This window comes from Rhea americana, unplaced genomic scaffold (assembly GCF_003343005.1).
Source record: "Rhea americana isolate MKP2758 unplaced genomic scaffold, rheAme1 scaffold_11, whole genome shotgun sequence".
Taxonomy (NCBI): domain Eukaryota; kingdom Metazoa; phylum Chordata; class Aves; order Rheiformes; family Rheidae; genus Rhea; species Rhea americana.
The window spans coordinates 6,401,267-6,423,869 of record NW_028185150.1 but is presented as its reverse complement, the minus strand read 5'-3'; the positions used below and the strand labels follow the sequence as shown (position 1 = coordinate 6,423,869).

Sequence of the window (22,603 nt, the reverse complement as noted above, 5' to 3'; positions counted from 1 at the left end):
AGTAAAATGCATGGCTGGAGAGTCTCCAGAATACAATGTCTGTAGATACCAGGTCTGTCTCTCCAGGACTCTTCAGAGATGCTTTCTATTTTTCATAGCTTAAAATGCATAGAATGCTGAGATATTACTTCTGAAATATCAGCGCATGCATTTAAGATTAATTTCCCCAAAGAAAATGGGGAAAAGCCTAAAAATTTCACTCTTAAGTGATTTTAAAAGATATAGTTATCACCTCACACCTTTAATTTGTAGATATATTTAACTGCCATTCTATACAAGAGCAAAACTCTGACTGATAAGACTGTCTAGAGAGATGAATGAAGGAATTTAAAGAAATATAGAAGTGATTAAGGACATATTAATCAAAGAGAAAATTTAAAACATATGGACTAGTAGTGAAGATGTATTATAGCTCTGCTTGTTAAAAAGTGATCTAACTGAATAGTACAAACATCAAATCTTTTAAGTTTCTGGAAATGGTTTACATTTTATTTTGCTTGTGTTTAGCTCGTGGCACCCAGAGGTACAACATGTGGTGGGTAGGCGTATTTTGTCCAACAGTCTATAGCCAAGAAATCAACAACTGGTGTTGACTTTTGGCTGATTATTGCCCTGTGTGTTGTGTGTCTTCTCTGTTTGATTCACAAAATGTCATGGTGGAACAATTTGCTGYGTAGCTGGTGGCCTCAGACTGACAATTCTCGTTCTGGCACACCTGAAAATAGCGCTCAGGCCGCTTCGGTTGCTTCTGGTGGTAGCTGAAGTTTATGAAGAATGTGAGTTTCTGCTCATATGAAGCTATGCTACTATGAAAATTACTTGACTATTACATTTTTGTGAACATACAGTATTCTACCCAAGCTCTAGGGATGTTAAGCTGTTTAATTACTGTGTACTCAGCTTTAGTTTAAATCTCCCATCTGTAAGCAGACTTGAAGCATAGCTTGTTAAATAAGCCAATTTCTTTTAGTCATCAACTTATAGTAATCATTTTCATGAGTAGCTGGTGTCCCTATCCATGAATGATTTGCAAACTACAGGACCAGTGCGTAGGCAACATGAGTCCCTTTGCCCTGAATGGCGCACCTTTTACAACGCACCACTGAACAGTAATGGGAACTCTAAATCTGAAGTCAGATCTACCCAAGCTAGCAAGCTAACAAGAAATGTTGCTGTGAACGAGGAGGAATCTGTTTACTCTCAGGCTACTCAGACCAGCTGACTGCGGCTACTGCTGTGAACGAAACTGCTGCAGTACCTATAGCGCCAGCCCTCTCTGCAGCATGGCCTGCTGATTAAGTTATGCACTGCATGTTTAAAGACCTATTAAAAGACAGCACCATGGAAATGTGCTTTCTCCTAGCCCTGCATATAAAGCCTCTTCGGAAAAGGGAAGCAGTAGTTTCTGCTTAGCTGCAAAATTTCTCCCTAACAGCCCTGCTGGATGCCCCTCCTGCAGCTTTCTGCRGGGAGCTAATGGTGACTGAAAGAGCTCAGCGCGTCCTATGCATGCCTCGGGCTGCAGCTCGCCCCGCGCGACGGCCACAGGGCGCCTCGGGCGGCAGCTCGCCCTGCGACCCGTCGCCAAGSGCTGGCGGCTGCAGGCGCGGAGGCCGCCCGGTCCGGGGCAGCCCGCTCGCCGCTGTGGCGAGGACAGGCGGGAGCTGCCCGCYGCCGCCTCCAGCCCGCGCAGGTCACGGAGCGGGGGAGGCAGCGCCCCCGCGCGCGCCGTAACGGCTGCGGGGTGGGGGTGGGGGTGGGAGCGATTCGCCGGGGCGGGGCAGCCGTTAGGCGCGGCCATTTTGAACGCCCGAAGCCGGCGGCTAGGCGGTGGAGGCGGGCGGCCGTCCCTGGAGCGGCAGCCAATAGGCGCCACGTGGCGCGGCGTAGGGCGGGCGGCGACGGTTGGGATCCCAGGGAAACGGCCTGCCGCGGAGCAGCGCGGCGGCGGCGGGCTTGGGAGGAGGGCGTGGGAGGTTAGCGCTGAGCCTGGCGGCGCGCCGCAGCGGCTGGCGGGCTGCGGTCGGGGCGCGGTGCGGTGTCCAGGGGAGGAAGCGGGGAGGGGATGGTGACTCTTGCGCGGTCGGGGCTGTGCTGGAAACGGCCGCGATGGAGAGGTGAGGAGGAGGCCGGCGGCCGCGCTGGGAGCGCGCCGAGGCTGGTGGAGGCGCGGCGGGGGGCATTGGGGTGCGTGGGAGGAASGGACCGTCTCTCCCCGCTCCCTGCGCTTGCAGCGAATAAGGCACCTCCCCGCCCCTGTACTGGTTTGATGTTGTGCTTTGTTAGGGAAACGGAGCACTGAAGTAGTTCTCTGAGTTGATTCTAGGTAGTGGCAGTATTCAGTGGGTGCAGCGTTGCAAAATACTATTTATTGTTTCCAAGTATAGCCAGAGTTGTTTATTCGTATGTGTTAAGTGGATACTGTATATGCTTGCATATAGTGATTGTRCAGGTCAAATGAGAAGTGTGATTTATGCCTACAGACCGGGAGGTATTTGAGGAAGCATATGAGCAGAGAAGAAGCAGGTAGTGGTGCTTCACAGAATACATGCCTGTCTTGCAGCTCAGATGTTAGGACAAAGTCTTTGTCTCCATTGTCAGTAGTCTTGTATGAATTTCTCTTTATTTCAGCCTATGAATGCACCCACTTTTTTTTTTTTTTTTAATCCCTGTAAACTTTTAGCATTCTGAAAACTTACAGCATGGAATTGGATTTCCCAGTTTGGCCGTGTACATTCTTTCTCTTCAGTCTACCACTCGCTAGTTTCATCTGATATTCCTTTGCTTCTGTACTGAAAGAGATAGCAAATAACTGTTGCCGGGATCCATTCTCTAAGCCAGTCAAGATTTTATACAATTCTGTTATATTCACTTTCATGCTAAAGAGCCCTAATTTATGTAGTTGTTGTTGGAAGTTACTGTGGAAGATGGAAGTTACTRTATGTCTTCGAGGTTTGCCCTCTCTTTTACCCTCAAATGTATTAAACTTGAATGCTAGGGTCAGGCARAAAGTATGCAAAACCAAAAATATTTAGGGAAAATTTTTATTATGAGAACTCAGACTTTTGATTGCAGCAATGGAGAAGCTGGCAAGTAGTTTTGAGGCTGTAAAATGGTATTTGGAGTAGTCCTTTGTACTGATTGGTGCTGGGTCAGGGAGTAGGCTTCTAAGAAATCTGCAGACACTGTATGTTTAAAAAATGTTTTAAGAGGCGCCTTTACACCTGTTAGTGCTGGAACCATGGGCATATTCTCTTGCATATGCACATTTGTTTAGGAGAATAAAATGTAGTGTTTCTTTTTCTTACATGTTGAGGTGTACTTACACAGGTATAGAACATCGCAAGATGTCAGCATTACTTTCTGTGTTGAAGACATTGAGTTGCATRTGTATAGCCATGCATTCTCATGTTTTGGATATGTGCATTGAATGCAAGTTATGTTACTAAATCAGTTGCATATGGGAAAAATTTATATATTTTTTTTCTCCTTCATTTTAGAGTTATATGACATAATAAAAATGATTGACTCGGTCAAAGTAAGAAGACAGTGCATGCTGGATTTCTACTCTCATTATGAACATCTATGTGCTGTTCAAGGCTCAGTCCCCCTGAAAGCTGTGAAAGCCAATCTGAATGAGGGTGCTCTTGATCTAACTGTAGATCGCATCAAAGCTGCTGAGTGGGCACCACTTCTAAGTGCTATCAGGCATAATAAGACCCTGACTTCTATTGCAATAAGAAGTTTTCATCAGCAGGGTCTTGGAGAATCAGGTTTGTAGTGATGACTCTTAAACTCTTTGCATAAACCTTGTGAGTGATTGAATGTATGGAGGGGGGAATTATAATGGCCAAATAATTCTTTCTATTTAAGAATGGCAGCAAAAAAGGTGTGTTTATGATTGCTTTAAAATCAATATGGACTAGATGTCACTGCTCTTTGTTTCTGTTGTTTACTAGGTGTTGAAAGGTATAAAACTTACTTTAGAAGGAGAATTCCAGCAATTCGATCAAAAGACTTGACTGGTCAACTATGCAAAGCTGTCAAAGGCTGTCTGAGTACATCAGATGTACTAAAAAACTTGGAACTGCAGGGACTGCTTCTGAGAGAGAGAGATCTAATACTTTTAACAAAGGTGAGAATGCACTGATATACAGTTAGATGAAGCTCTATTAGAAACTAGAGAAGTAGAAATTTATACACAGTTGTTGYGAATGGGGATGTGCCTATTTTGAAAGATTTCTTTATATTGTCCTGTGAATGAACCATTCTGCTGAGACATCTAGTGTAACCTAATGTTTAATCAAAGTTGATTAACTTTCTTTTGCTCTGATTCATCAAGGCTTATAGGATGGTTCTTTCAGCGTCTCCARTTCTGTGGAGGTGGTTGGCCCGTGTAACTTAGGCCTGTGACTGGCATTACCGTGCAGGGTATTGACAGAAGAAAAGCTGCCAGGCACCAAGAAGATAACTTTGAAGAGCTACTTCTATTGGAGCTACTCCAGTTTGCTCATGAATAGCTTCTAGGCAATGAGGTGGCTGCTTGTTTTTTTCAGGCTCAGGTCCCTCATGTGCAAAACAAAGTAACTGCTTCACTGCTTTAGGCCCTTCTGTACTGAAAGARATAGCAAATCCTTCTTTTGAGGAGCACAAAGTGTTTGTACTGAGCAGTTCGGGTGTCTTGGTGTCTTTTCTATTGGTATGTTGTTTTTGCTTTTCAAAGCAACAGCAAAGCAAAATTTTGGAAACATAAATATTATTTTGCAGGGGTTGGCCAAAACTTCATCTCTAGAGAGTGTCTCCCTAGCCCACTGTCCGATTGGAGATGGAGGCTTAGAAAGTAAGTTTCAATACAAAAGAAAAATAACTGGTCTTGTGAGGTGATTGATAAAGGCATAAATATACTGCTCCTCTCTTTTTTTAATACTTTAAGTCAGTAACACTGGATTTTTTTTTTTGTATTTCCATTCCCATTTTAAATTTGTTCACTCTGATTAAAGATAACCATCTTCGTTTTATTTTACTTTACAATATTCGAAGACCTGAATTTGTTTACCTGATGCTAGAAAACAAATAATATTACTTTGTTTTAGGTAAAAGTATAATCAGCATTATTAAGTAGTATATCTGAGGTTTAAATTAACTTTTTCTTGATTTGTTCATGTTTACACAAGTAAAATAAGACATGTTCTAGCTAGTTCAGATGGTCTTCACTAAATACCCTAGAAATATTTCATCTTTTGAAGTTACAATGGTTAGACATATTTGAGATAAACTTTGTTTTTCAACACTGACCCTTTGTCAAAGGGTTTACCTATTAAAGCTAGTTCAGTTTCTTAATATACCAGTGGGAAAGTGGGTGTTCTGGTGATCTGGCCATTTAGTRTATGTATATAACAAATACTTTTGTTCCCTTTAGCAATCTGTCAGAGTGTGAAGAATTCGGCTAGTATCAGATACATAAATTTCACAGGCTGTAGCCTTACCTGGCGAGGGGCAGAACATATGGCAAATGTTTTAAAGGTAACTTAACCATAMATGTTTACAAACAGTTAAATCTGAAAGCATGATTGTTGTATTTGGCTTGTAAACAAATAGAGCTTTTCTAGTAATAATTTGAYAATAAAAGCAATACTATACCATATACTGTTTTTGATATGAAATCTCTTAAAGAAAAAGATAGTCTTTAACAAAGCTACAGTAGTGGTCTGCCTGCCGTGCTTCCTCCCCTACCCAAATTTCTGAAATGCCTGAATGTTCCTGAATTCCTGAAAATTGTATTTTCATGGTGAGAAATCTCTACCACGTGAACGCTAAATGCTGAGCCAGTTTTAATGTAATAATTTTCATAAACCTCAAAGTGAACATTGTTAAGACTATTTAGACTGAATTGTTTGATATTGTGATGGATTCAAGTATCATCATGTATTACATATGCAGTAATAAAGGAAGATTTTCTTTTTCTGATTACCGAGAAGAAATATACAGACTGTATAACTAGTGTACATAAGGGTGTTTTATTTTCTTTTGGAGGGATATAATAGGGCTGAATTCAAGAAGTACTGTAATCTGGAAATATGTTCTCTTATATGCCTTGTAAAATAGCTCTCTGTAACTTAAAATGTAGTAGGATTACTACATCTGCCATGAATAAATAAGTTTTCATTATTTCTAAATGGCAGTGAATATGAAAGCCCACTTTTTTTGTTATTGTTACATTTTTTTTCCTGTGGCTTGGTGAACTTAGAAATAATTACCTGCAGTATTGAGCATTCAATTTTCTTTCCTTTGCTTTCAGATTCTAATTATGGCCTTAAAGGTCTGACATCTGTGTTTTGGGGAGAGCTTCTTTCATCCATCACACACACAATTTTCAAAATGTCTTAACTATTCTTAAGTATTAAAATAATGGAGTTGAATTTGAAGTATAGAGACACTATAGTAATTACCTGACTAGTAAGCTTGTGACTAGTACAATATAAATGTGTTATCCTAACAAATACTAAAGTTAGTCTGCATGAAAGCGCATTCATAGTGTGCTGTTCCTATTGAAGATATGTTGAAAATATTTACCTGAGAAAAACAAGCTAGTAAGATATTTAGAATTTTCTAGATATATTTAGTAATTTGTATTGTGAATTCAGAGATCAGAAGCGTGAGTTAACTGCAGTGTTCAGGAATGACTGGTATTTCTTGAACTCAGAAGTGGTATAGCTGAGTCCTTTTCATATCAACACTTAGCTAYTGAACATTAATTATAAACAAAAATTACCCATGATTGTCTTGTCATCCATAATATTGGCTTTCTTTTGTGCTTGATAATAACTTTTTTCTTTGCAAAGCACCAGGCAATGAAAAGACATAATGAAGCTTGGGCTGAAAGCCTACGATACAGAAGACCTGACCTGGACTGCATGACAGGCTTGAGGCGCATTACTTTCAACTGCAACATGCTTGTTGGAGATAGAGGAGCCAGTGCCTTTGCAGAATGCCTAGGAGAGGACCTGTGGTTGAAAGGTATTGTGAAACACTGATTCTGAGATGCAGTAGAGGCAGGCAGAAAACCTGCAATTGGTGATTATAGTAAATATAGCCAAACGAGTAATTCAGCTTTTAACTAGCAAAGAATAAGGTGATTATTATTATTCTTTTTTATTTTTTTTAAAAAAAGAACAAATTTCTTTTCCTCTCTTATCTGAGTAGTCAAAGTGCCCAAGAAACCTCTAGTATTCTGGATTATAGTAGAGTATGTAGGTATTAAATGTCTCTAATCTTGGTGACAGGAGTCATAGCATTCTGTATGTAGAATCAAACACTTACCTACTGAAATTCTTTTATGGTTTGTCTGAACTAGCTGTACAGGTAACATGGRTATTAGGAGTGCTTAACATGGGGGGGAAAAGGGGCCAAAAGCCACAAGAGTACCATTTTTATGGCAATTGAATAATGTATTTGTGTGTGCTAGAAATGATCTGCTAGAAGCACTGATTCAGGCTTTTCAGACTTAGGTTGTTTGTTTATGTGTTAGGCTACTTTGGACAGCTGTATTAATTGGTATCTAGCAATATTACATCTAGTAGTGATACTCAAAAACAGTGATTTAACTGTATTTTGATGTTCCTTCCTTTGTAGTTGCTCAATAGTTAATTTTCACCTGTGAAAGTAATATATATCAACATTAAGAAATTTAAGAGCTTTAGATCATTGTACATACAAACATTGTAATCTATACCATTGGTTTTGCTGTAGCACTGCCTCATCCATTCTGTGAAATGGTGTTGTTCAACAGAGATGGATTCATTATAGTAGAGACTGACTATGTCTTATGCCACTGACTTTTTTTTTCTTTTTTTCAACTCCTTAAAACATTTTAGCACTTGATTTACAGCAGTGTGGAATATCCAATGAAGGAGCAAAGTCATTGTTTGATGCTCTGCAAGCTAATAGAACATTAGTGGTACTTGATGTAAGAAAAAACCCTTTAATTGGTATGTATCCATATCTACTTCTGTGCTCATCTCTGTGGAATTTTTCAGTAACTCTTGTAGAACAGGGAAATACACTGCTTTTAAGGAAAACAGGCAATAGTATTTTGCTAAGTATTATAACAAGCGTGTGGGGAGGAGGGCAGGTAATGTATACCAGTTATTCAGTGATCTGTATATTTGTGTAAATACAAGTCTCATACAGGAAATTGTTAATACAATATCCTTAATTCTAGATCATGTCTTGATGAAAAACATTATTGAAAGAGTTCTTATGAATGGAAATAGTACCAATTCAGAGGTATGCGTTAAACATTTAGTAGTAATTTTTTGTTGTTTTTGTAGTTAGCATTGCATGCATTATTTGTTCAGAATGAATGTAACACGGTTATTCCGGTTATGAGCATTTTAAAGCATTTTAAAAGAACCTATAAAAGGAAAAACTTCAGCACTAGCTGAAGCAAGAGCTATGTTGCCTTGGACATTTTGTATGCTTTGTTATGTAATTTAAGATGCTTTTTAGATGGTTAATATTGGAAAGAATAGTCTTGAATAACTTGAGTAACTATASTACACATTTCCATTTCTGTCTGATATTCTGTAGAGAGTTTATAGTAACTTACATACACTGAATATCTGAAACACTTATGATTGGACACACTGTTTAAATACTGAGCCTCTTGTCCTAACTTAAAAATCTGATTCTATTCCCAAAGGAGTTAGCAAGCAGATGAGTACTCATTTACTCTTGCTTTTTGACAGCTGCAACAATCTTGTTCCTGACCTTATTGGTGCTTTGGCTCTGAAAAGGCTTGAAAGTCAGAGTTGTGACTGTATAGGGAGTAGATTCTAAATGAGAAGTTTGTGTGTAGAATTCTGTGGAAATTAGTACAGTTCCCCTCTTCAACCTGTTAAAGACCTTCTGGAGAAACCTGAGGTTTGTTTTGAAAGAGTGCTTATTCTCCTTGGCAGATGGAATTGGCATCTGCACARTGATGCAGGGACTCCATGAATATAGCATCTGCCTGAAGAAAATGTAGCTCAAGATGAATGGAAAGTTGAACTGTGAAAAGAGGCAACTCTTAGAATTTCCATGTACTAAGAGTTCATTCAACTTAAGACCCTTGGTTTTGTATTAATCAAGGTGGTAGATTATCAGTATTGTCAGTAAGACTTAGATAATCTTGCATATCTGAAAGACACTATGACACCAGTTGTGTAAATTCCATGATTATATTTAGATAGGAAATGCATTAAAGCGTGATGCTTTAGAAGGAGAACTTAGGCTTTTGAATGGCCCCATAGTAAGTCATTGCATGTACAGAAGATTATGTCTCGGTAATTGTACATTAGAAATTATGTGGTAGCCATCACCTGCTTACTGAACACCATTCACAGTGGCCCTTCTATTCAGTTCTGCCTAAGAAGTGGTTGTTTTTCATTACTTTGCATTGAACTTTCAAGTCTGCAAGAAGGACTGTTCACTACTAATTGATATCATTAAACATAGGAAACTTTCCAATAAATTTAAAGGATAGCTAAGACAAGACTTCTGTACTGTACTAGCAGCACTTTGTAGCTGTAGCGTAATAGACTAATTGTACACATGATTAGGTATGTTAGATGATAACAGTTTGTATAGTTTCTTTGAGAGACTGAATAGCTTAAAGGAAAAATCCACTGAAGATGTCTGTAGTACAGGTTTTCCCCCATTGTTGCTGCTCAAGAACCTAAGACAGTGTTGAGAAATGACTGCTTGCTATCCTTATACTGTATAACAGCGGTAGGTAACTAGGTAACAAATATGTTATTGGTTTAACCCAGTATAGCTGCTCTTTTATATATGTAGTGAAACCAAATTAAGGTATTTTGGCCTTGAAAAAGTCTTACAGTTTATTTCACTCTTCATCTAAGGATTTTTTTTGTAGTTGAAGATAACAATTAGTTTTCTCAGGAGCTAGATCAAGTTGTAGACCCAGCAAAACTCATCCTGGAATAATTGAAGTCCAGGTTTATCATAGGCAAGAAAAGTATTTTTATAAATTTGGACTGAAGTTGGTTAGTTGATTAGCACAGTAACTGCATCGTGCTTAACTTTCCTCATACGTTAAGTGGAGCCTGGGAATAACTTCGTCATACTATTCCTAGTACTCTGATGTGGGGTTTAGAGTTGTCTGAGACAAGCTTTGCATTAATCTCAACTGCATTTTCGTCTAACTCTGTTTCTTGGGTGATTTTAATAGTAGACTTTCTGCTAATTCTCATTTGATACACACTAAAATCCAAGTGATAGCGTAACTTAAGAGTGTCTGCCTGGAAGGATAATAAAATTTTTTAGAAAAGGAAAAGAGAACTGTTACCATAAGAAAATGAATTCTGAAGCACAGCAATTGCACTTAATTATCACTATCTCTTGATTTTAGCTTGGATGCTTTTACTGTGTAAGGATGAATTTTCATTAGAAGCAGTGAAAATTACACTTAATTTTTGGTATTTATTTTATTGTTAATATAAAATCRTGCCAGGGAAGCTTTTACTCTAGAGAACTTTGACCTGAGCCGTTCATTCTTAGCAAGCCAGCTTTCTGTAGAGAATGAACAGTGAGAGCCAGAGCTTCCTTTCTTATAGGGTTAATGCCATTTTTTGTTACTTTAAAGGAGAAGTTTTGCTCAGGAGACGGGAAAAATTGGATGGGGTGTTATAGGAGTGTTCTGGGAACACTTGTTGATAGTATGGCACTCAAACTTTTATTGAATTTGTGCTTGAATTGTGGCTTTGGAATTTTTTTTCCTTTGGATTTTTACAGTTTAAGTTGTCTGTTAATGGCAGTGGTTTCTGTATTTGACAAAGAAAACTGGTCTTAAATGAGCACCTTCTGAAATATCAGTTATTAAAATAATGTGTCTGTCTTTTTCTAAAAATAATACTCAAAGTTCCAGTATAAGTGGCTGACTTCTCCATCTTCAAAGGATGCTTTGAAAGCTAGACCAAAGAAAAGAACTATTGTCTTAGGAAGTGGTCGAAAAGGAAAAGCTACTATTCGTATTGGTAATACAGTTTTTATTTTGTCTGAATATAGTAAGTTTTATTTACAAAACAATTCTTCAGTATTAAACTTACATTACAAAAATATATGATGTGTTTAAATGTCAGTGTTTCACAAAATACTCTTCTGCTTCTAAGAAAATTCCATTGATTCTTAATGCTTCTTCTAGCATCAGTAGTTTCAATAGCAAATTTGATCTTGTTTTGAGTTTTTAGATATGTGTCTGGGAAAATTAGAATTTGCTGAATAAAGTATGTTGAAGAATTGCATATACTTTTTCCAAGGGTATCCTCCCCATAACTGTTCACTTCTAGGAAGTTTGATGGTAAGGAGTTGTCTGTTTTTTCTGATGTTGCAGCCTTCCTGTAGCAGATTGTCCTCTGCCAGAACAAACAGGCATGAATTTTTATTAATGCACAAAATGTTCTAAGATTTCTTTACTTCATGTAAACTTATTATAAATAGTATATTTTAGTTACAAATACTCAAGATATCCATGTTATTTAAACACTGATAACTGTAATACACAATTTTCAAAACATTATTAAAATCTCACCATAATACATTGGTTATCTTTCCTCTTTGCTTTAGTTATCTGGAAGCAGAGAGGTAAGCATAAATCAAATTTACATCTGTTTGCACAAATAAATTGTGGGTAATGGAAAAAGAAAAATATCTGACTTGGAGATTAAAAAAAAGAAGGAGAGGAATCAGGAAGTAAAAATTCTTTATCCTGTTTACCTGAGAACAAACTGAAATATGAACTCTCATTCCCACAGTTATGCCTTTCTACAGATTACAAAATTGGTTTTGTTCTCAGAGAAGCAATAAACTGAGTTCTCATTTATTAACTGTATGAAATATCAGATGAACAATTAGTCTCTGGGCTTGCTAGTTTTTGAGTAGAGTGAGCATCTGCCTTAGGTGTTCATCYGGAACCTATATTAGGTATTAGTGTGTGGTTTAAAAACAACTACAAAAGACTGGACTAGTGAACATAACATTTCCTTACTATTCTTTTTAAGTGAGGATCTTTCTGGTGTTCTGTAGAAGCAATCAATATGAATACCAGTAACTGTCAAGTGTCTTTGTCAGTTACAGAACCAACCTTATTCACACTAAGGCCACTAGAGGGCAATTTGAAGTGCATAAGTGGCTTGATTTTCTGTGCAGGATACCTAAGCTCCCACTGTAGACACCTGATTTAGGAAATTAGTAATATGAATAAACTTCTTTAGCTACAAAACTTTGCTTCTKTGTTGAATAACACTTCTAGTTAGACCACCCTGACATAAGACAAGTATTTAAGCTTGTAATTGCAAATGGGTGTACTGGCTGTCCCTGTTCTTYAAGAAGCAAAATAAATGTTAGCTCTTGAACAATCTAGCAAAACTGAATTGAAAGGTGGATTTCCTACAGTTGTTTTTGTTATATAGGCGATCTTACTTATGAACTGTCAACTATGACTGTATATGTAAATAACTATTCCTGCTAATACAGGATTAACATCTAAAAAGTCTATGAGTCCTGGGAAAAAAAATCCATCTGTGAAAGACAGTTATTCACCAAAACCACTRCCACCAGGTACAAAAGGCTTCCTTCCTTGGCGCACAGCGGAACGTGCAAAGAGATGCAGGTGAACTTTTCATAGTAAAGGAAAAATATTAAAGCATGAAAATTGCATGACAGAGCATAGTGTTATTTTTTTTTAAGTATGTGTTTAAAAGTTTCATACAGAATTCTGTATTGCACCCATAATTGTTTATATAATTGGCTTGAGGTGGATGGTACCTGGATTAATTACAGCAAATCTTAAATATATACATCAAGATACAGTTTCATGGCCATATGAGTATCCAGGTGTTCCTAAAAGGAAATCTTACTTGTTTGTTCTTTCATTACTGATAATGCATCGTAGTTGAAGATGTAGTCTGGCTTTCAAATTTTGTAATATATGTAACTTGTAATACTGGCAACCAGTTTGAAATGTCTGGGTGTTCTTTCCATCTCTTCTGCCCCATGCTTCTACTAGAGATTCCTATGATTGTCTAAGTTCTGTGAAATAAAGCATTATTGTAACTTTCAAGCATTACAAGATTGASTTTTATAATCATACTTTCCTTTGAATAAAGTTGTTAACTCTCTTATTTTCCTTAGACATTAACCTCTATAATTTGAAGCTATATAAATTAAAATATTTAAACAAAAGTTATATACTGCTCTATATCTTCTAAACTTTTTCAAAAATACTGAGCACCAAATTCTCCTATGGACTTTAGTTCATAATAATTAACTAAGGAAAATGCTTACTGAAGTGTTTGCATTAGCATCCAGGAATGTTGTCTTAGTTTTTGATTTTGTAGGAGTACTAGCAGAATRGAGTGAAAGTGCAATGGATGTTTAAGGTATATGGGAAGGGATAATGAAGTGTCTGGTACTATCTTAAATCTAACTGCTTGGCTTAGTCTAGGATCTTCTGTCTGGAAATTGAAGTAGCAATGGTGACATATTATAGACTTTTTTCTTTTTTTTTCCGTAGGGGGTCTTTGGTAGATAATACTCAAGAGTTACCAGTGAAGATTCAGGTATTATCTCTCTTGTACTGYTGAGAAAATGATGGTTTATTTGGTAGATGGAAGCCTAAAGAGATGCAAATATAACGAAAGGAATTTTCCTGTCTAAAAGTTTGGGTTTGTATGATTGAAAGGTTAAAACTGGAGCATGCATTTAAAGTATGTGTTCCTCATGGAAGTATAAAATAACAGTTTACTTCAGTATTTAGTTGGAACTTCTCAGATTCCCTATCCTGTGTTGCTGTCTCTTGGTTTCCTAGCCTTATGAAGAATCCGGGGTTCAGTTTGAGCATGGTCCTTCCAGAGATAGTACATAGAATTAACAGCTTTCTTCTATGAAGTGTTCCATTCTTCTCTTTTCTGTCTCTACTTTTTGTGCKTCTGAATTAAATATTTGTGTTTGTGAATTGCTTTTGTRAACCCAGCTGCATGAACAAGACCTGGTTTTTGCCCTTATCTTCCCATTGCATCCTCTTACCCTCCACCCCACCAAACAAATGGAGAAAACGAAACAAATTGGAGAAGTGTGTTAGTGTGTACTGGTAAATTAAACTGGCTCACAGAAGGATGTAATGGTTCCTGGTGCCAGCAAAATGAGGGAGAAACAGAGGGGGCTATGGTGGGGTGAAAGAAGAATTTGAGAATAAGGAGTAAACCTTGCCTGTTTTTGGTAACAGTGAGCTGCCTTGGAATCACAACTTTGGAGAGAAAATAGAACTTGCAGAGAGGCTACCAGTGGTACACACCAATACATTTTTWTATTGTATTATGCATGGGTATTTCTAAATTGCATAGCTTGATGTGCTGTATATATGGCATAAAGAACTTTGGGAGAGTATGCGTCTAAGTGAAGATTTTGGTAGTACTTAATCTTTGGTCTTACTGCATAGTTCAATGCTCTGGGTGTGTGTTTAATTTTTTTTTTCCCCTAATGTCTTTAGACAGATATTCCTGTAAAAGTGACAGTAGAAAGCGCTGGTACTTCTGAAACTGAGGAGACAGAAGAATCTGATATTATCCATCATCCTGACTTGACAAAGTCATTAGATAAAATTAATGTAACAAAGTATAAACAATTTCAGGTAAGAAGCATATTCTTTGCCTTAAACTTCATAAAGAGGAATGGTATAACATACTTTATGTTGTATGTGGGTTTTTGTTTTGCTTTTCCAAAAAATCCTGGCTAAGGTGGTAACCAGTCAAGGAAAAAGATTTCTGAGTGACTTTTTAATTATTCTGCATTATGTCACATGTATTTCCATTCAAAAAGATAATCAGGTATGTACCAAATTTCCAAACTGAGTAGTTCCAATGAAGATGTGTACACTATGAGAATTTTATTGAAATGAGGTACATAATCAGGAAGAACTTCACTTAATGCACCCAGTTGCAATATGTATAATTTGTCCGTTTCTGTCTTGAGTCATGATTCATGAATCTTTTGATCAATGTTTATTGTTTCTAGCATTTCCTTCAAGTAATCCCTTTATAAATGCATTTTAGTGTTATTTCTAAGAGCTGAAATAGCTTAATGATTGTTGTGTAAAAATGCTTAAATAATTAGTAGTGCTTTGAAGCTCTATTTTATAATTGAGCTCTCTGACAGTCTTCTTTTTTTCCTATATTTTTTATTATTTCTTCTATTCCTTTGACAGATCTAAAAAAAAGAAAAAAAAAAAAAGGAAGAGTAGTACTGAGATTGACTATTACTGCAAATGTTTTCACAGGGAATATCCTAATGAAAGGAAGGGAAACCAAAGGGTGTGTTTTGGTGGYTCAGTTAACACTACTGAGGTAATCTAACAGTATTATAAGATGACTCCCTCAGGCAGGAAGACTGAGTTGTGTCTGAAGTGTTAGGATCTGAAAGTTTTTCTGGAGAAGCTACGTTGACCAGATAACTGGAGGTCTTATTTTAAGAATTACTTATTTTTGCTTTGGGGGTGATTGTTTTAGAGCACTGATTGCACTGTTTGTGTGTATAAATACTAGGACCATAGAGCTACTTTTATGTAAGCTAGAATAGATTTTAAACTTGGCATTGTTGCAGAATTATATATAATGGGAGTAGGATGGCTCAAAGTTACTGCAGAAGATAGAATGACTGTACAGATCCAAACAGTAGACAACTGCATGCCTCTTGGCTGGCTAATGTATGTCTTTTTTTTCTTAGATCTACCGTTTTTCTCTTTAGAGATCTTGTGCAGGCGTATTTTCAAGGCATTTCATGTACCTTAAATTCCAAGTTCTGTAGTGGCTGTGTTCTTTGTAGGTGGTTTCATATTACTGGTAATGTGAAATATGTTGGCATTGTGCTGTGCAGTGGCTTCAGCCCTTTYGTCAAGAGCTGCATTATATTTGAAATCATAGAAATCCATGTCATGTGCGTATTTTGTCCAAAACATCTGTGCAGGAAGTACTGTGCTTTCAGAAAACATTTGGTGTTTTTATTCTTGATGTTTGAAGCGGGAGGGGAGATATGACCTTTTTGATACACTACAGAAGCAGACAGAAACCATACTTTGTTTTGGAAAGGTGGCCACATCAACCTATGTTGTCAGTGCAGCTGTAGTTGTATGGTGCAGTTAGATCTGGTTAGCTTTTTTTTTGTTTGTTTCAGCCTAGTGAAATGAATCTGATGCTTTCTGTATATCTTTGGATTAGCTGCACTCATACAAGAGTGACTGAAAGGAAGGGATGAATTTGTGCCTCATGGGAGGAAAATCATAAGTTTTAGGAGCATACCTCCAAATTGCTTCCATATTTTCTGTCCTTGTAAAGGTTCAGACTTAACTGATCTAATTACGTTAAGTACTTAATACTGGAGAGCTTTACTGTAGTACTATTTTATGAATCTGAAAAAACAAAATATTTTTTAAAGCCATGGTTGTAAATCTGACTTTTTAAGCAGTCTTGAACTGTTTGTTTCTTTGCCTCCACCACTCTTTTTGTCATGTTGATTAAAAAAAAAAAAAAAAAGTATGGCTTTACATTATGGCAGAACCAAATGAACGAATTCTCACCATTGAAAGATGAGGTCTATTTTCCACCTTCTTCTCCCCCGTCTTTTGTGCTTTCTATTTCTTTCTTCAGACTTTCCTTATATCCTTTTTTCCGTATGTATCCAGTGATAAAGCAAGTTGATTCACCTTGACTGTGTGGCAAAAAATATTATTTTTTCCRCTTAATTTCTTAGCCCTTGTAATGATTCAAATTAGCTCAGGTAGTTGGGTGAGTTCCAGAACTGGAGCAACTGGCAAGTGGCAGGACTGTATTGCTGAGAAAATGAGAGGGGAAGCAGAGGAGAGCCTCCTTAGTTGTGCTGATTAGGCTCAKGTACTGTCATTGAACAGCTCTTACTGCACTTCTGTTTGGGTGGGGAACTGGCTTGAGGAATTGATCTAGCTGAAAAATAATCCAGTGTATTTAACTGGAGCAGGCTTTGGCATAAACTTTCATTGGAATGGGACAACCTGCTGTATCAGAACAATGATGGGACTTCAGAGTAGGAATAAACAGCAAAAGCTGGGAACTCTTTAATCAGCCACTGTACTGAAAAAGATCCGTCCATATACTGCTTCGTATGACTGAAGGAACAGATTTTTTATTATAGCTTGCAAACCACTGAGAACTCCTTCGTAGCCTTCTGCCCAAAAGGAGACTTAAAGCTTAATGCTCACTAAAACAATATTAGTTGTTTTCGTTTAAAACGGTGTGTATATCCTTTGACTAACTGAAAAGTCCATTTCTGCTTGAATGGAAAAATAAGAGCAGATACATTTGTTCCTCCCACTAGACAGAATCTGAAGCATCGAARTTGCTTCTGGCTAAGAATGTAGCTGAGGAGGTTTCCAGAGTGTATAAATGGAACAAACATATAAACCATGGACTTCAACCTCAAAATATTTAGCAGGTTAACTTGTCCTAAATATTAATGTTATGTGAATTACTTAAAAGTAGTGATTGCCCTATAATTAAAAGATGGTATAATCTAGTAGATAGTTGCATTTTTCTAATTAAGCTATATATTCTGTAATTTTAGAATATGTATTCTAAATTATAAATTTTTTATGTAAATTATATGTATATTCTAAAATTGTAGAATCTACAATTGAATTAGAAAAATGCAGCTAGTTGGGAAAGGCTATAGATGTTTCTGATACTTCATCTTCTTAAAGGTTGTGATCACTCTTTCTGGACTGCTTTGCTGGGAGTGAACCATGAAGGGCTCAGATTTGTAGCCTATATGTGAGTATAGCTCCCCRTAATTCATTCTAGTAAAACTTTTCTGCATGAAGATTTCAAGATTGGGTGAACTAGTGAATTTCTTGATACCAAGTGAAAGAATGAAATTTAAGTATGTATCTGATCATAAGGCAAGTTGGTTCACTTTGCCAATATGGCAAAAATACTATTTTTCCAGTTTATTTTTCAGCCCTTGTAATGATTCCAATTAGTTTATATAATTGAGTGAGTTCCAGAACTGGAAGGCAAGTGGCAGAAGTGTATAATACATATATTGTAGTTTAGTGGTGACAGACAGGTTTGCACTGATACAGGGCCTCCTCCTTTAATGTGTAGGCTTCATATTATTGCTTTTGAAGAGATGCAGCTAAGTGTGTCTGTAATTTTTTTTTGTGAAGTCATTATTAACTATTGAGTAATACCTGCATCTACTGTGTGATGAATCAAAATTAAGAAAACCCCAAATTTTGTTTTCACTTAGAAAAAAAAATCTTGATAATTTAACTGTTTTCTAAGCCTTTGCCCTTTAGAAAAAAATTTAGCAACTTGGAAAAAGAGGTAAGTGCTGTCATCTTCAGAATTTTCTGAAATTTTTCTACAACAAAAATTGTAGAATTACAGTTTTTAAACTATAGTTAAAAAACCTAAAGACTTAAAAACACACACACACACACATACACATATATATAAATATATATGCTATAATTGAAACTGTAGGAATTCTTGTGATTCGTGATATCTGTGCCTGATCTTTGCAAGTTGAATTATAGGATTCCAGTGTATATGTTAAGATATGAACATAGAACATTATGGTTGCTACCTTCTTTGCTATGCTTCTGCCTCTATGAAAGAGGTTGCAGCTCCTATTTTTTTCCACACATTCTGAGACAGAGTGTAGTAAAACTTATGGTGTCTATTGAGAGCTCTTCTTGAAGATTCCTCCTCCCCTCTCTCCCCTCTGTGTCCTCTGAAGTGATTTGGTTAAGGTATTTTTGTTAGATACTGATAAATCTTTTTCTCCAAATGTTGTCTTAGAAATACTGTTTTCCTAAAACTTGTAACTTCTAGGAGTCCTTCTGCTTTTATGTTCGAGTAATAAAGGCACTATTGTAGCCTTCTAGTTCCAGGGTTAACTTGGTTGMTGCTAGTCTAGGGATCTTAAGAGCATGCTTCCTTGGACAATGGAGACAGGCTCTTAATGTTCGCTCTGAGTGGTTGTTACTGGAATGCAATATTTGTAATATTTTAGAACCTGCATCTTCTGAATCATRCAAATGTCTGTCTCCAACATCCTACAAGAACTGTGAGGACTCATTTCGCATTTATAGAAGGATTATTTTTACTATTCATTCTGTTGCATGCTGATCATCAGTTAATTGTTTGTATGAAGTGCAGTATGTTCTCTTGAATAAGCTTTTGATAATGAAGACAGATTTTGAGTGCTGTTTGGATCTTTGCTCCTTGGAAAAGCAGTGTCTGGTTTAGTGTTACATGTTTGTGCCTGTGTAAAAGGTATGTAGATAAATGAAGAACCTTTATATACTGTGAACTCATATAGGTTACTCTTTTTGAAAAAAAACAAAGCAGCTCTATGATGTTAGCAGTTTTTCTCCTTTGGAAGCAGAAGACTTCACTGAGGCATTTAAAGAATTCCCATCTGTTCTGCACTTCAGACACTATATAATTAAAGATGATACTTCTCTGCCATGATAGGAAAAGACTTGATGATCAGTTATCAAATCCTGACTACTGTTCACTGAAACTGAGGAATTCACTAGTTCAAAGGAAAAACTAAAATAGAAGTGAACGCCTCTCATGTATAAGACTAAAATATGTTTGCCAGATGATTTGATTTTTGATCAAATAAAAATAAAGCTGCTTCTAAAGCTGCTTAGCTCATTCCAAGATCTTGGGATCTAGAAACTTAYTTCCTCCGACTGAAAAACTAACTGAAACCAGTGAAAAAGTATTACTTTTATGGTTTAGAATTACTATACTCCTATTCTTGCAATAAGGAATAAAATCATGGGTGAAGAATAAATTCTGAAAACTTTAAGTATGAGCTTTTACTTTCCTTTTTATGAGTTCAGCATGATAGTTTGAGTAGTCATATTTAGTTTTAAAATGACATTTGAAAGGGGTGGAAAAGAAAGAGGAGGTAGACAGTAATATACATTCCTGATAGTAATATCATTGTCATAAGAGAATTTGTACTATAGTCTTACAGTAACACATTTGCAGTACGATAATAGAAAAGTCARTCACACTCATGTCCACTGCTCTGTGCTAGTTTTTTTCTTTTTGCATGGCAGAGGTATGTATTGGTAGATCTGAATTATGTATTTGTGTGGAGGATATATTATTGCTTGGAATTTTGTGTGTTAACAATTGGATGTGTTGACTTCAAATGTGTATAATGTTGCACATTAGTCTGACATTGAGAATAATTTTGTGTTTTATGATAGTTGGAACTGGAAGAATGCCTACTCAAATTAAAGGAAGAAAGAAGAGCCAGAGTAAAGGCAGAGGAACGGCTAATGGAGGTAATGATAGTTAAGTATTAATCATCTTTAATTTTAAGGATGCACAAACTATCCACTTGTTTAATTATGACTAGTTATTGATACACTCTAAACTGATAGTTTCCAGAGTTTCAGTTCAAAGTCACAGTGATCACTTACTAGCCTAATGTCAGTGATGAAATCAGCATTTAGTAACGTGTTTGTTTTCCTGATTTCCTGCCATTGGTTCTATTCCAGAGCCTTGACCCCCATGTTTAGCTACTCTTTTCAAATTGTTTCATTCATTCATTAGTTATAACCCAGGGCGTCTTGACTGTTTTCTAGAGGAAGTGATTAATTTTGCTTGTAATTTGCAGCAAATGGATTACTCCTTGAGGTCTTCCACCTTTGTTGTTGTATGAGCAGTTTGCTCATATAAAAGCTGTTTGGTTAAGCCAAGTATGGTAACATTCACGATAATCCCYTTTATTTTTAACTTGAGTTAATGTTGGTGACATGAAGAGACCCTTCTGAATCAAGAGTCATTAGTAAGCAGAATTTCTTATAACAGAGTTCAGCATAAGTAAGTGTAAGTGAGTGGATCTGAGTTTTTAAGTGTGATCTGCATAATGAATGAAAGTGGTGGTACGCCTTGAAACTTGAACAACAAATAGTGCTGCCTGACATCTAGGTTAGAGCAAATGTGTATACAAATAGGATACCTGGAATCAATCCTTCAGCCTGACCATCCTTCTGTAATGTGAACTATGTCAGCGGGCTCTGCTAGATTTGTGTTGTTTGAAGACTTCGTTGCTTTTCAGTCTAAATACCTCTGCAAAAAAATCTTTGTGTTGTGCTAGACTGTTTGGGCGTAGTACCATGCCTGAGGGGAAAGGATRAACTAAGTATCAGTGATCTCTAAACCTGTTGCTTTTAGTGGTGCTGGTTTAACAACTAAGATTGCGCAGATCTGTAATTCTTCTGGTCTTACCTCATAAAAGATGGAAAAGGAAAGCCTGTGGTATGGCAGTGATTGCACAGCTGTAAACTTAAATGGACGTCTGAGTTAATGCTTCACTTGAACACAAAACCTTGTATATCCTACCATTACTGTTCAGCTTTCAGATGATGATGTTGATGTTGATTCAGTGTGAAGAAAAGTGAGATCACTTTAAACTTCTCATTTTGGAGATGCACAGACCAGGAAAGAGATAATTATTTGCATGAGCTCTGAAATGATGGACTGAACATAAGGGGGACACTGGCCTTTATTGAATGTTCCCCCCCCAAAAAAACCCAGAAAGTACTTTGGCCTTAATGTGTTAAATAAGTGCAGAATAACATGGCTTAAAAGCTAACTCTTTGCTTGCACTTACTCTGCAGCGTAAAGACTAAACACAATGGTGAAGCGGCAGTTTTGAATACCTCAAACGAATTCCTATGGTAGTGTAGAATAGCAGCTGTGGACAAACCTACGCAGAGATCTGTTTTATAGCAGACTGAGTATTTCTGGTTCAGGAACCTCTATACCACTTGTGTGGGGTTTTCTCTTTGCAGTACTGCATGTAGCCTGCAGTGCAAAGGTCTCTTTGTTTTGAATTGAAAATGATGGAAGTGGCTTTTAACTTTTTTTTTTTTTTTTTTTTTTAATAGATGGAAATTGAAAATGCAAGGTTGAGGAACCTAAACATCTCTCTGTCTGAGGCTCTTCATGCACAGTCAGTAACCAACATGATTTTGGAAGATGAAGGTGTTCTAGGCAGCATTGAGAACTCTTTCCAAAAGTTTCATGCTTTTTTAGATCTCCTTAAAGATGCTGGGTAGGTTGTTGCTTTATTATATTAATTTTACCTTTTCTGATGCCTTTTTCCAAAACTGTCCTCACTAGGTTATGTGCTGCCCCACAGAATCTCTAGGAATGTACTGGCAACAAACAAAGGAAGAGAAATTAATTTTTTTATTTGCTATTTAGTTTTCTCTCAGCAAAAAAGCATACCCAAACACACTCAAGCTGAGTTTATATATTTATATATTGCCAATGGGAAATATCTCCAGAAAGCCCTTTTCAGAAGAAAGTTTTAATAAAAACATCTTTGCTCAGACTTTATTGATCGTCTGAGGTTTTTACTGTTCCCTTTGTAAGAAGGGCTTAGTTGAACTGGTTTCGGAAAGCATGCGCCATTTTTCTTTCCATGGCTCCCTTTTAATAACTGAAGTACGTAATGACAGACGAGATGRATCTGGCCTCTGTAC

At 36.9% G+C, this 22,603-nt stretch overlaps 1 protein-coding gene across 4 annotated transcripts in view; it reads left to right on the top strand.

Moving 5' to 3' along the window:
* The first annotated feature begins 1,822 nt into the window (after nt 1-1,822).
* Nucleotides 1,823-22,603, top strand: part of LOC146601065 (phosphoserine aminotransferase) — a 45,991-nt gene continuing 25,210 nt past the window's right edge. The window contains exons 1-14 of one of the 4 annotated variants that reach the window (XM_085313505.1): nt 1,823-1,886; nt 3,501-3,773; nt 3,960-4,135; nt 4,768-4,840; nt 5,420-5,523; nt 6,843-7,017; nt 7,875-7,988; nt 8,222-8,286; nt 10,919-11,033; nt 12,532-12,667; nt 13,571-13,616; nt 14,546-14,686; nt 20,315-20,392; nt 22,004-22,170. In XM_085313505.1, coding sequence (XP_085169631.1) covers nt 3,521-3,773; nt 3,960-4,135; nt 4,768-4,840; nt 5,420-5,523; nt 6,843-7,017; nt 7,875-7,988; nt 8,222-8,286; nt 10,919-11,033; nt 12,532-12,667; nt 13,571-13,616; nt 14,546-14,686; nt 20,315-20,392; nt 22,004-22,170 — 1,643 coding nt within the window. In that variant the 5' untranslated portion in view covers nt 1,823-1,886; nt 3,501-3,520. The other 3 variants (XM_085313487.1, XM_085313495.1, XM_085313518.1) reach the window with 3 other exon arrangements.